This window comes from Chiloscyllium plagiosum, chromosome 4 (assembly GCF_004010195.1).
Source record: "Chiloscyllium plagiosum isolate BGI_BamShark_2017 chromosome 4, ASM401019v2, whole genome shotgun sequence".
Classification (NCBI taxonomy): Eukaryota; Metazoa; Chordata; class Chondrichthyes; order Orectolobiformes; family Hemiscylliidae; genus Chiloscyllium; species Chiloscyllium plagiosum.
Genome location: NC_057713.1, coordinates 71,311,441 through 71,326,316, shown reverse-complemented (window position 1 = coordinate 71,326,316; position 14,876 = coordinate 71,311,441). Strand labels below are relative to the sequence as shown.

General features: G+C 40.3%; 1 protein-coding gene across 2 annotated transcripts in view; it reads right to left on the bottom strand.

Annotated features, from left to right (window-relative positions):
• The window catches only part of zfpm2a (zinc finger protein, FOG family member 2a), a 939,997-nt gene that overhangs the window by 655,145 nt on the left and 269,976 nt on the right, over positions 1-14,876 (bottom strand). For both annotated transcript variants that reach the window (XM_043688412.1, XM_043688413.1), the window contains exon 2: positions 4,325-4,483. In XM_043688412.1, the coding sequence (XP_043544347.1) occupies positions 4,325-4,483 (159 nt within the window). The remainder of the gene's footprint in view (positions 1-4,324; positions 4,484-14,876) is intronic.

The following is a 14,876-nucleotide window of genomic DNA, read 5'->3' as shown; positions in this document are numbered from 1 at the left end:
TCATAATTTATGTGAACTGGGGAACACTCGTCTTCTCCTTCACTAAGTTAGTCAGGAGATCATGCAACATTGTCGTAAGTACACACGACGTAGAAAGTGAAGCTACAGTCGAAAGGTGGCCAACTAACACATTTTTGACAGATATACTATAGATAAAAATGAATATCTTTAGATAAGAGTCTGTGTTTCAGCTACGTCAAATGTATATCTCAAATTAATGGCATGACCAAATGTTTCCAGAAGTAATTTCCGAGGGTTTGTTCTCATCAGTGATTCTTTATTATTAATTGAACATTGGTCAGAAATTCTTATCTCAATAAAAACATTAAAAATAGTCAATGCTTTATGAGAGGTTGTAGAGGTCTGAGTTGCCAAGAGATCTGAGTGCTCTAGTGCATGAATCACAGAAATATAATGTGCAGGTACAGAAAGAAATCAGGAAAGCTAATAAAATGGCAAAGTTTATTGTAAGGGAAATTGAGTGCAAGAGTAGGAAAGGTTATGTTTCAGTTACACAGGACATTCTGAAGTCTGCATCTGGAGTGTTGTGTACAGTACTGGTTGCCATATTTAGAGAAGGATGTTAAAGTGTTAGAATCTGTTCAGAGAAGATTTACTAGACAAATGAGCTGATTGTCTAATGAGGAAAGGCTTGTCAGGCTAGGCCTATACTCTCTGGAGTTTCCAAGAGTCAAAGGTGACTTAATATAAAATATAATCCAGAGGAGACTTGACCAGGTTGATGCAGGAAGGATGCTTCCTTTATTGGGAGTTCTTAGAATTAGAGGTCATGGTTTAAAAATAAGGAGGTGTTCATTTAAGACAGTACTTTTTCTGTCAGGGAATTGTGAATCTTTAGAATTCCTTTCCTGAAAAGGCAGAGAATGCAAAATCTTTCAATATATTTAAGGCAGAAGTAGATAGATTCTTGATTATGAAGGCATGAAAGATTTTTGAGAACGGGCAGGAATGTAGAGTTGAGGTTAAAATCAAATTGTCATAATCAAATTGAATGGTGGAGCTGACTCAAAGGATTAAGTGGCCTACTTTTGTTGGTTATTTATACGTTCATTATTATCCCTCCAGATTAGCCAGGTGGTTATTGGGGTTGCGGTTATGAAGTGCAAAATACAAATTATGATCCTAACTTCTGATTGCCTTTTTACCATGTGATTAAGTTGAATTTCTGAGTCTTCTTCCATCAATATTCAGGATGATTAACTGGCATGATGCTTGTGGAGCAGCTCACCACCATTTTGTCTCAGGAATAGACAATGAATGCTGACCTAGTCAACCACGTAAGCGAATACAAAAAAACATATTGTAGGTTCTCCGACCTGCCAGCCCCACAATGCAAAAGGCTTATTGAGCATGCTGTGAGCTGGAAGTAGGCTAACACGTTGTTGCAAGCAGATGGAGTGATAGACTGCAGATTGAATGCAGGGAAGGAGCCACAAAGGTGGGGGAAGCTGTACTCTTCTTGTTTTCAAAAGACGAACCCTAACTCAAGCCTATCATCTCAGTTGTTGTTGCTGTCTTGGCCCAGTTTGTGGTCCTCTTCCAAAGCCTAAAGGCAAGTCTCTCACTTAAGTGTAAGCTTCTTTCCCCACCACTCAGATTTCTGCCCGAACCTTGGGTTAACCTTGGACGCGGATTACCCCTCTCGACAAGGTGTTGAACACCCCATTCTGACTGTGGGTTGATTTTCATTATTAATCCTGGACTGATCTCCCCTCTGGCTGTCAGTTGGAAAGCAAAGCTAAAACAATAACTTTGTACCCTGTGACACAGTAAATCATCTCAAAGGCTTCACAGGAACATTAACACTTACACATTAACATTATTAAGAAAAATGAAGCAGATTTAAAGAAGAGTTTTGAAAAACCAAGTGAACAAATTTCACAGGCTAAAGCACAAACAAGTGAAAACACGCTTACCAAGGATGGAGAGCTGTCACAACAGGCTAATGTTGGAGAAGTGGAGATAACTCAAAGGGTTATAGGGTTTTTGGGGTATAGGCGCATAACAAGGAGAGCTAAAACATACCGTGCTATAAAGGTTGGTGTCCCAGCCTTGCTGAGCTCCTTTACTTTTTTTTTTAGCCTTACCGATGCCTTTGTTACTTCTTCCTAAATATCTGGACTGTTATCTGCGAGTTTGTGCTCTGATATACTTGGCATTTTTAAGAGAACTTTTTTTCCCTGGTTCTCTTAAAATCTAACATGAATTTTTTATTATTATTAAAATAAATCCCAATGCAATTCTGAATTTGGACTGTAAATTGACTTATTTCAAAGTCTGCCAAAAATGTCAGAAATATAAGCTGGGAGGTGTAAGAATTCATTGAGAACAAAATAAAACAACTTGCATCTTTAACACTCTAAGACATCCCATAAAGCACTCAAAGGAAGGCAAGTCTAATAAGCTAAAGAAAGACAATAGGATAGATAATTAAATATCAGGTCTAATGGTAAGTTCTAAGTTGACTATTAAAGGAAGAAAAATTTGCTTGACAAGGTTAGGCCAAAGCTTAGGCATAGACAGCTGGAACCAAAAATGGTGGTGTAAAGCAAGTGGGAACTTTCAGAGAAGCCAGAGTTGGAGAAACAAAGCTTTTTGAGGACAGCAAGGCTTGAGAAGGTTTCAGGATAGGAGGGGATTTGAACATGATGATGATCATTTTAAAATCAGATCAGTGGTGGAGGAGGTGTCAATGTGGGGCAGCTATATGGATTGATGAACATAACTTGATGCACAGAAGACAGAATTTTAGATTAATTCAAGTATTGGAAGGTGCAAGATAGAAGAATAGCAAGGAAAGCAGAAGAATTGTCATATCTAGAGATTACAACAGAATGTGTAAGGGTTTCAGCAGTAGGTAGGGCCAAGACAGGGCAAAAGCAAATCAGAGAGGCAAATGTAGGTAGAATTTGTTATTATGATGATACAGGATCATAAGGTCAACTTTCAGTAGTTTCAGTATGGCTTTTTCTCCTACTCAATAATTTGCCTATTTCCCAATCAAATAGTTGAGGAGCAGTCATTTATCGAGTAAGTTCTTTAGTAATAGGATTGTAAAAGAGCAGTGTAGACTAACTTTGCCTACATACACATAATCATTGTTATCAGTTAGCATTAATTTAGGTCATTGTTTATAATTCCTCCAATCATAATGTTTAAAACATTGAAAACTCACTGAAATGTAGTAAAAAGGCAAGCTTTTACTTCTATTGTATAAGAAATTATCAATTGATAGAACTAATTCAGAATCATCATAACAATTTTCCTGAATAAATATGTAATATTTCTTGCGAACAGGAAATAACTTTTTGATTTTTGACTCTTACATTTGTCAGTTCACTGTAGAAAAATGGTACAGCTAATTATTATTTCCATTCCTCATTATACCAGATCTTCCCATTGTTGCCAGAAAATCAATATATTCGATGCAACACACTAGAAGCAAATTAATTTCTCCTCTATTGTCTCAATAAAAGATCAAATTGTGACATATCATCTAACAAAAGTGATCATCTGAAATGATGGCTTAACCAAGATCTGTTTATAGGACAGGTTATACTCATGATCAAAATGAAACTCCCAGAGTTTTTCTGTATTTTATAATTATAATACTTTTATTGACTGGGTTTGCTTTGAGCTATAAACTAGCTGGTTTTACTTAATATTTCAGTTTCTCTTACTTTCCCACAGTCAGCAGACCATTAAAATCTTTACAATCACAAGACAGTGATTACCAACTAAAAATGAATATGATCCAACAGTTATTAATACTCATTCAATGTACAAATTCTCTTGTTCAGAATTAGAAAGCTGAAAAGCATTCTGAATGGTAAGAACAGAATGAATGCACTTTTTTTTCCTCTCTAGCAGGCTTTAGTGAAGCAATGCAGCAGGGCAATAATATAAACTTGAATTAAAACATAACAACTGTCACAGATGTAATGTGGAATCAAGGACTAAAATGTGATTTAAAAAATTGCTTTGATAACAGATCATTATATTAAAAAATGCAATAGTACCAAATGTACTGGATAATTAAATGATAATAATAAAAACAAAAATTGCTGGAGAAAGTCAGCACATCTGGCAACATTGGTGGAGAGAAAACAGGGTCATGTTTTGGGTCCAACAGACCCAATTCTGAAGAAGAATCACCAGACCCAAAACTTTGACTCTGCTTTCTCTGCACTCATGCTGCCAGACATGCTGAGTTTCTCCAGCAATTTCTGCTTCTGTTTCAGAATTCCAATAGTTATTTGTTTTTTTTTTAAATCGATAAAGTAAATGTGTTCAATCCAATTACCTTTACTGCAGTAATATTCTGTTTCTTCACAACTGAGGTGTTCTGATCCATAGTCTGCTGAAAAATTTTCATCAAGTGTGTAGTCTCCTCTGCTAATTGTATCATTTTCTTCAGACAGACATTCTTCCTCATCATCCTCAATTGTGTCTTCAAGTGGTCCTGTTAGTACAGAATGAGAGGTCTCCATTAAACAAGTTGCACAGGCCATAGCATCAGCTACTTTCTTACCAAGAGATTTCCATTTCTTTTCTCCTGAGTTTGCAAAGAACTCAATACTGCAAGGTCACAACATCCAATACATCCAATGCTGTGACAAAACAGGCTTGAGTAACTCTGCCAATAGCATATGCAAGGCAGCTCTGAAGACCAAGAATAAATACCATAAAAACATATGTTCCTTCGGCCAAAATTATTATGGCAAATTTCAGAATTGTACCTTTTAGATCGTATTAAGATACAAAAGTTTTTGTTGAACTCCACGATTAAGCTACAATGTACAATCAAAGAGCAGCATCTTACTGTCAAGACCAGAAAGGTTAATTGTGTTAGTGTAAAAAGGAACAGGAACAGTGAAAAAAGATCCAAAGATGGTATTAAATTTTAAATTAATATCTGTAAGTTAAAATGAATTCAATTTATTCTAGTTCTATACTAGTTTGTGATAGAGATTTGGCTAATCGAATCTGCACACAAAGAACTTGAGATATTTGGATTATCGATAGTCACAGGTGAGAGTGCCGAAAGACTGGAGATTGGCTAATATAGTTTGAAGGTAGCAACAGAGGGCAAGGGTGGAGGGTTGCTTTTCAGACTGGAGGCCTGTGACCAGTGGTGTGCCACAAGGATCGTTGTTGGGTCCACTGCTTTTTGACATTTATATAAATGAATTGGATGTGAACAGAGGTCGTATAGTTAGTAAGCTTGCAGGTGACACCAAAATTGGTGGTATAGTGGACAGCAAAGAAGGTTACCTCTGAGTCCAACAGGATCTTGATCAGGTAGGCCAGTGGGTTGAGGAGTGGAAGATGGGAGTTTAATTTAGATAAATGTGAAGTGCTGCATTTTGGAAAGGCAAATCAGGGCTGGGCTTCAACAGTTAATGGTAAGGTCCTGGGGAGTGTTGCTGAACCAAGAGACCTTGGAGTGCAGGCTCATAGTTTCTTGAAAGTGAAATCACTGGTAGAGAGGATAATGAGAAAGGTGTTTGGTATGCTTTGCTATATTGGTCAGAGCACTGAGTATAGGAGTTGGGAGGTCATGTTGTGGCTGTTTAGGACATTGGTTAGGCCACTTTTGGAATATTGCATGTAATTCTGTTCTCACTCCTATTGGAAGGATGTTATGAAACTTGAAAGGGTTCAGAAAAGATTTACAAGGATGTTGCCAGAGTTGGAGAGTTTGAGCTACAGGGAGAGGCTGAACAGGCTGGGGCTGTTTTCCCTGGAGTGTCGGTGGCTGAGAAGTTTATAAAATTATGAGGGGCATGGAGAGGGTAAATAGACAAGGTATTTTCCACAGGGTGGGAGAATCCAAAATTAGAGAGCATAGGTTTAAGGTGAGGGGGGGGAAGATTTAGAAAGGACCTAAGGGGCAAATTTTCCACATAAAAGTTCGTACATGAATGAGCTGCCAGAGGAAATGGTGGAGGCTGGTGTAATTACAACATTTAAAAGGCATCAGGATGGGTATATGAATAGGAAGGGATATGGGCCAAGTGCTGGCACCTGGGACTAGATTAATTTACAATATCTGCTTGGCATGGAAAAGTTGAATCAAAGGGTTTGTTTCCATGCTGTATACCTCTATGACTCTATCCATATTAATCTCACTTTCCAGCACTTTAGCCTAGAGACTTGAATGTATGGCATTTCAAGTGCTCATCCAAATACTTTTAAAGGTTGTGAGATTTCATGGCTCTACTATTCTGAGGCAGTGCATTCAAGGTTCCCACCACACTTTAGGTGAAAGAAATTCTTCAAACATTCCTTGGTATAGACCCTATAACTTCTATAAATTCAAGGAACATCGATTTGAAAATTGATTGAGAATAATTGGATTAGTGATTCATCAACAGATCTGGCTAAACTACAAACAGTTTCATTGAACCTTGCTTGCTGTCTTTTGTTAAAATTGCTTACTATTCCAGAACCATTCTGAAATGCAGAGATAAACCCCAGCTTCTTTTCGACACTAAATCCTTCTTAATCAATATTCACGCTCCATATGAACGTCTAAAAGTGAAAAGGTCCTAGGCTTTTTGACAGTAAGATTGATACAATCTGGACAGCTGACTTAGCGAAATAATTTTCTTCTCTCAGCCCTGCAAAGTACACCTCCTAAAAGGTTCTCTCCAACCTACCCCGGCAAAATATCTTTTCCTATGTTTTATACACAGTTCATTAAAAACAAAGTAACTCAACCAAGTGCCCATCAAACTGATCACCCAACTTCAGGAAATGAACCTGCACAGAGCCATTAAGACAGCCAAGGACCAATACCGATCCAGACAGACACCCAGCAAGGACTGAATGACACCACAGGTTCTAAAAAGAGACAGTGCAAGATAGCAGACAATGACATATCCCTCCCAGATCATCTCAACACCTTCTATGCCCGCTTTGAGCAGAACCTCGGTGGAGCTTTACCACCTATTCCAACAAGTCCTGACGAACCTATCCCAACAGTCACTGCATCAGAGGTCAGATCAGTTTTCCTTCGTGTGAATCCAAGGAAAGCAATGGCACCAAACGGAGTACCAGGCCATGTACTGGCAGAGGTCTTCTCAGACATCTTCAACCTCCCCTGCAGCAGACCACTGTCCCTGTCTGTTTCAAGAGGACCAACATCATCCCTGGCCTAAGAAGGCTCATGCAGCATGTCTCAATGGCCACCACCAAGTTACCCTAACTTCAGTGGCCATGAAGTGCTTTGAAAAGTTGGTCATTGCATTAATCAACTCCAGCCTCCCCACTACTCTTGATCCACTCCATTTTGCCTAACAGATCCACATCAGATGCCATATCACTTGCCCTACACTCCTCTCTGGACCATCTTGACACCAAGAACAGCTACGTAAGACTATAACCTTGTGTGTGATTTTTAACTACGTAAGAATCCTACTCATTGACTACAATTCAACCTTCAACACTATTATCCCCACAAGACTGATGACTAAACTTAGTGATCTCACACTAAGCCCCACTCAGTTTTCTAACCCACAGGCTACAATCACTGAAGACTGGGAACAATATTTCATCCTCACTAACAGTCAACACTGGAGCCCCTCAGGGGTGCGTACTCAGCCCCCTACTGTATTTACTGTATACCCATGACTGCATCCCCTGCTACAAAACAGACTACAGACAGAAGGTGGAAGACCTTGAAAAATGGTGCACTGAGAACAACCTAGCTCTCAATGCCGGCAAAACCAAGGAAATCATTGTTGACTTTCGGTGGGATGTCACTCATGCCCCCCTACACATCAACAGCACAGAGGTGAAACGAATGGAGTGTGTCAAGCTCCTGGGAGTGGTCATCCACAACAAGCTTTCTTGGACTCTTCATGTAAATGCACTGGTTACAAAGGCCAAACAACGTCTCTTCTTCTTCAGGCAGCTGAAGAAATGTGGCACGATGGCGAATACCCTTGCCAACTTTTATAGGCGCGTCATCGAGAGCATTCTGTATGGATGTATCACTACCTGGTATGGCAACTGTAACATTCAAGATCAGAGACGGTTACAGAGAGTGGTGAACTCGGCCCAGACAATCACAAAGGACAATCTCCCATCTATAGAATCCATCTACCAGGCCCGTTGTCAAGGAAAAGCTGCCAGCATTCTTAAATATCCATCCCACTCTGGCAACGTTTTTCTACAACCTCTACCATTGGGGAGAAGGTACAGTAGCCTGAACACATGCACGCACTGGTTTCGCAACAGTTTCTACCCTACTGTTGTTAGAATACTGAAAGGACTCACAAACTCTTAACATTCGCCTGTATGTGTGTTTTGTTTTTGCCGCTGTTAACCTATTATTTACTATCTATGGTACTTAACCATGTGATCTACCTGTATTGCTCGCAAGACAAAGCTTTTTTAGATTACTTAGTGTGGAAACAAGCCCTTCGGCCCAACAAGTCCACACCGACCCGCCGAAGCGCAACCCACCCAGACCCATTCCCCGACATTTACCCCTTCATCTAACATTACGGGAAATTTAGCATGGCCAAATCACCTAACCCGCACATTTTTGGACTGTGGGAGGAAACCGGAGCACCTGGAGGAAACCCACGCAGACATGGGGAGAATGTGCAAACTCCACAAAGTCAGTCGCCTGAGGCGGGAATTGAACCCGGGTCTCTGGCGCTGTGAGGCAGCAGTGCTAACCACTGTGCCACCGTGCCACCCACTGTGCCTCACTGTGCCTTGGTACACTTGGCAATAAATTCAATTCAAGTTGTGAACTTGTGTGATCTCGCATATGTGACATTTCTTTTACCAGTCATAGCATTGTTTATAAGAGCAGGGAGGTTATGCTGGAGCTGTGTAGCCAGAGTACTGTTCAGCTCTGGTCACTGGACTATAAGAAGGATGTGTTTGCACTGAAGTGGGTTCAGGAAAGATTCATGGGGATGTTGCCTCAGAGGATGCAAAAACTCAGATTGTTTCTTTGGAGCAGAAAAAGTTGAGAGGAGGACCAAATTGAGGGGTATAAAATTATGAGAGGCACAGACACGGTGGATATAATATATATTTTATCCCTAGTTGAAGAGGCAATAACAAGTTTTTTTCACCTGGCTAAATGATGGGAATTGGAGTGCACTGTCGCAGTGGGTAGCAAAGGCAAGAAACATCATAACCTTTAAAAAGTGTGTGAATAAGTACTTGAAATGTCATAACATTCAAGGCTATGAGCCAAATACTGGAAAGTGGAACTAGGGTAGATCGACAGTAGATTTTGTTGGTGTGGATTTAATGGACCAAAGGCCCTTTTTTGTACTGTATGATTCTATTCCTTTTCTGCAAATCAGCTTTTGTTGTAAACAGTCACCCTCACATCCAGGGGCAATTCATTCTCCTTTAAATGTTACTATTACCCTCTCCTAGTTATTATATCTATGCTGTCCTTAAGTCATATCATCTGAAAACACCTCACCTCCATGTAACCTGTTGATTACACCCGGTTTTACCTCATCATCACTCCTTTATCCCTTCTCTGCCTTTGAATTGCCATGCTGATTTTCTGATATCTAGTATTACATGACAAAACCTTCCTCCAACACATTACTGGGAAGACCAAATTCATTTTGATCATCAGAATTGTATAATCATGCAGCACAGAAACAGACCCTTCATTCCAACCAATCTATGTTAAACTAGTCCCACCTGGTCCATATACCTTCAAATCTTTTCTATGCATGTACTTATCCAAGTATCTTTTAAATGTAATTGTGCCCACATCCAACACTTCCTCGGGAAGTTCACTCCACACATGAACCAGCCTCTGTATAAAACAGTTGCCCCTCGTCTTTTTCAAATTTCTCCCCTCTCACCTTAAAAATGTGCTCCCTAGTTTTGAAATCCTTCATCCTCGGGAAAAGACACCCACTATTAACTCTATACATGGCCCTCATGATTTCATAAACCTCTCTAGGGTCACCTCTCAACCTCTTACAATCCAGTGAAAAACATTCCAGCCTATGCAGCCTTTCTTTATAACTCAAACCTTCCATACCAGGCAACATCTTGTTAATCTCGTCTGAACACTCTCCAGCTTTATGATATCCTTCCTATATTTGAGGAGAAAATTTGAGGTCTGCAGATGCTGGAGATCAAAGTTGAAACTTTATTGCTGGAACAGCACAGCAGGTCACCTGCACCTCCACCCACATCATCTACTGCATCCGCTGCAGCCGGTGTGGCCTCCTCTATATTGGGGAGACAGGCCGCCTACTTGCGGAGCGATTCAGAGAGCACCTCTGGGCCACCCGGACGAACCAACCCAACCACCCTGTAGCACAGCATTTCAACTCCCCCTCCCACTCCACCGCAAAGAACAACACTTCATTTTCCACTTGGGGATTCTGTTTCTGTTCTTCTCATTCCTGAAGAAGGGCCTGTGCCCGAAACGTCGAATCTCCTGTTCCCTGGATGCTGCCTGACCTGCTGTGCTGTTCCAGCAATAAAGTTTCAACCTTCCTATATTTGGGTGACCGAAATTGGACACTGTATTCAAGTAGATGCCTCACCAATATCATGTCCTCATCATCACTTCCCAACTCCTCTGCTCAAAGGACTGAGAAATGAAGGCACGTGTGCTAAATGTCTTTTTAACCCCCCTGGCTATATGCGATTCAAATTTCAAAAAATTATGTACCTGAAACTCTAGGCTCCTCTACTGTATAACACTACCCAAGCCCCTACCATTAATCGTATAAGTCCTACCCGTTTGTTGTACTGAAATGTAACACTTTGCATTTATCCAGATCGAACTCCATTTTCAATTTTTCAGCCCATTGACCCATTTGATCAAAATCCTTTGTAATCTCAGAAAACATTCTTCACTGTCAACTATGCCACCAATTTTGATGTCATTCCCAAGCTTACTAACCACGCTTTCTATATTCTTTTTGACATCATCTTTGATATGTGCCCCAAACTCTTTTCAAGCGTCACATTTCTTGATTCCTATTCATTAGTCACTGACCCCATCTATCTGGCCTTTCTGTGAACAGGTTTACTCATGACTTAGTCATCCTCTTATTTGACTGGGAGAAAGCTTTTGACCAGATACTCACTATGATACCAAGACCACCTAATTCTAGCTTTGAAACATGGTCCATATCCACACTTTCCTCAATTTATCTGTGCTAAAATTCATCTCTGTTTTAGCCCTGCTTTCAGTAACCTCCTGACCATCTAGCATCCTCCATAAACTTAAGCTTATTCAAATCTCTGATGCCTACAGTCCAAAGCAAGTCCAAATCACCCTGTGCCACTGTGCATTGCCTGACAACAGTTTGATTTTAAAAATCCATCATTGTTTTTAAAATCCTTCATTGCGTTAGCTCTCCATGGCCCTGCACTTCCAGTTTTCATTGCTCCACAACTGGCATCAATACTATTCCATTAGCTCTGGAATTTCACTCTCTAAACAGAATTAATGACAAGGCAACAGGCCACTCAGCCCAATCCGTCCATACTGGTGTTTTTGCTCCACTCCAGACTTCTCCCATTGTTCTCATCTAATATTACCACTGTAATCAAATATTTCCCTTCTCCCACAAGTGCTTGTCTAGATTCCACTGAAATGCATTGTTTCAATGACTACTTTCACATTCTCACTCTTTATCTAAAGAAGCTCATTCTGAAATCCTATTAATTATGTTGGTGACTATTTTATATTGTGGATCTTCCCCACAAGAGCAAATATCCTCTATGTTTCTGCTTCCTCAAACTTATCATTTTAAGCCTTTTGTTAGGTAATCCTCAGACCTCCCAAGAGAAACCTCTCCTTTAAGATGATACTGAAAATCATCCGTGATCAGATTTTTGGTCATCTCTCTAAACATATCACACCCATGAAATACCTTGTGATGTTTTAGTGGAATCAGGGAGTATATAAACAGAGGCTTTTATTGCTGTTATTTCCATAACTAATCAGAGCATTATACAAATTCATCATGACATTAGAATTATAGTTAAGACTCCCAAACCTCTTTGAAATGCTTACCTAACTATTTTAGCAGTATTCATTATGCACCTGTTTGCATTGTAGATTCATTGAATGGCTGCCAAACAATGATCATCGCCAATAAGAGACACTAGAACCACTGCCTCTTGACATTCAATGGGGGTTACCATTGACCAGAATTCAATTGGACTCACCACATAAACACAATGGTTACAAGAGCAGATCAGACACGAGGGCTACTGCGATGAGTAACTCACTTCCTGACACACCAAAGTCTATCCACAATCTACAAAGCACAAGTCAAGAGTGTGATGGAATACTTCCATAAAAGGGAATGATTTCTCCTCATATATTCTACCTAAGTCCCTAATGAGGGAAGGTTTATCACTATTATCACTAGTCTATTAATACAGAAACTCAGCTAAAGTCCTTAGGACCCAGATTTGAATCCCATCATGGCAGATGATGGAATCCATTTTTAAAAATCAGGAAATGTAAACCATCATCAAGAAAAGACCATCTGGATCACTAATGCCCTTCAGGATAGGAACTGGCTATCCTGTGACTCTAGAGCCACATCAATGTGGTTAACTCTCAATTGCCCTCTGAAATGGATGACCAAGAGACTTAGTTGTATCAATTGCAACAATGTCACAACAAAGAAATGAAACCCTATAGGACACCTTGTATCAACCTAGACACCAGAAACAACAACAGCAAAAAACAGTCCTGTTGAGCCTGAAATGTCCTCTTTACTAACAGTTAAGGGCTAGTGCTAAAAGTGGGAGAGCTGCCTCACAGACTGGTCAAGTAGCAACATGTCATAGTTGTCGTCATGGAATCATGCCACACACACACCTCATCATCTCTCGCTATGTCTTGTCCCACCACAGGACAGATCCATCACAGAAAGCTTCACAGTCATGAGAGCGCTGCCCTGGGAGTGTCAAACATTGACTCCAGATACATGAGGTCTCTTGGTTTAAGGTTAAACATAGGCAAAGAAGAATTCTGCTGGTTACAACCTATCATCCTCTTTCTAATGAATCAGTATTTCATGTTGAACATTACTTGGAGGAAGTGCTGATATTGGCAAGGGACCAAAATGTACTCTGTATGGGAGATTTCAATGGCCACGACCAAGAATGATTCGAAAGCAGAACTACTCACTAATCTGGTCAGGTCCTAAAGGTCAGGTCAGCAGCAGGTGGTGAAGGAACCAATAAGTAGGAAAAACATATTTGAACTCATCTTCACCAATTTAGCTGTTTCAGGTACATCTGTCCATGACTGTTTTGCTAAGTGTGACTACTGCACAGTCCTCATGAAGAAAAGTCCCACCTTCACATTGAGAATAATTCCAATCTTGCTGTGTGATGCTATCAGAGTTAAATTGGACAGACTTAAAACAGATCTAGCAACTCTTAGACTAGGTATCAACTCAAGCACAATCTACCGGTTTATGGTCTGGAATATCTGCCACTCAACTATTATTAACAAGCAAGCAAATCAAGGAGGGCGTGTCAAGGGCAGCACCAGGCTGGTGAAGCTACCGAATAGGACAACCTGTATGACAAATAGCTAAGCAATTCCACAATCAAAAGACCAAATCTAATCTCTACAGTCCTGCACCATCCAGTCAAAAATGGTGTGGATCATTAAATTTATCATTAGAGGCAGCGGCTCATGAATATCTCAATCCTCAATGATGGAACAGCCCAGCACTTCTATGTAAAAGACAGGGATGAAGCATCTGCAGCAATCTTCAGCCGAAAGTTCCGAATGGATGATCCATCTTAGCCTACTCCAGCAGTCCCCAGCATCACAGATGCCAGTCTTCAGCCAATTTAGTTCTCTCCACATGATATCAAGAAATGGTTAGAGGCACTGGCATCAGCAAATGTGATAGGCCCTGATGATATTGCAGCAATACATCTAAACACTTGTTTTCCTGAACTTGCTGTTCCTCTGGCCAAGATTTCCAGTACAGTTAGAACATTGGCATCTACTTGACAATATGGAAAATTGCCAGATATGTCTTATACACAAAAAGCAAAACAAATCCAACCCAAGACAATTATTAGCCAATCAGTCTATGAGTAAAGTGATGGATGGTGTCAGCAACACTGCAATCAAACAGCACATGCTCAGCAACAACTTGCTTACCTATGCCCAGTTTGGGTTCCGCCCAGGTCACTTAGCTCCTGGCATCAATGCAGCCTTGATTCAAACACAGATAAAAGACCTGAATTGCAGAGATGAGGAGAGAATGACAGCCCCTGACATCAAAGGCTGCATTTGTCAAGAATTTTAACTGGAATCAATGGGAACCAAGGAAAAACTCTTCGCTGGTTCAAGTCATACCTCACACATAAGGAAGACAGTTGTGGTTGTTAAGGGTCTGTCATTGCTGCTCCAGGACATCTCTGCAGGAGTTCCTCAGGGTAGTTCCAACCATCTTCAGCTGTTTCATCAATAGTCTTTCCTCCATCCAGAAGGTCAGAAGTGGGAATTTTTGTCAATGACTACACAATTTTCTGCACCAATCACAACTCCTCAGATATTGAAGCAGTCCATGTCTAAATGCATCAAGGCATGGACAATTTTCAAGTTTTAGCTGACAAATGACAAGTAATATGCATGCCAGTCAAATGCCAGGCAATGACCATCTCCACTAAGAGATAATCTAATCATTGTCCTTGATATTCAATAGTGTTATCATCACTGAATCCCCCACTATCAAAATTCTGTGGTTTATCATTGACGATAAATGCAACTGGAGTCTCATAGACAGGAGTTTCTAAATCCAAGACCACATCTATCTAGAAAGACAAGGACACCAGATACATGAGAACAG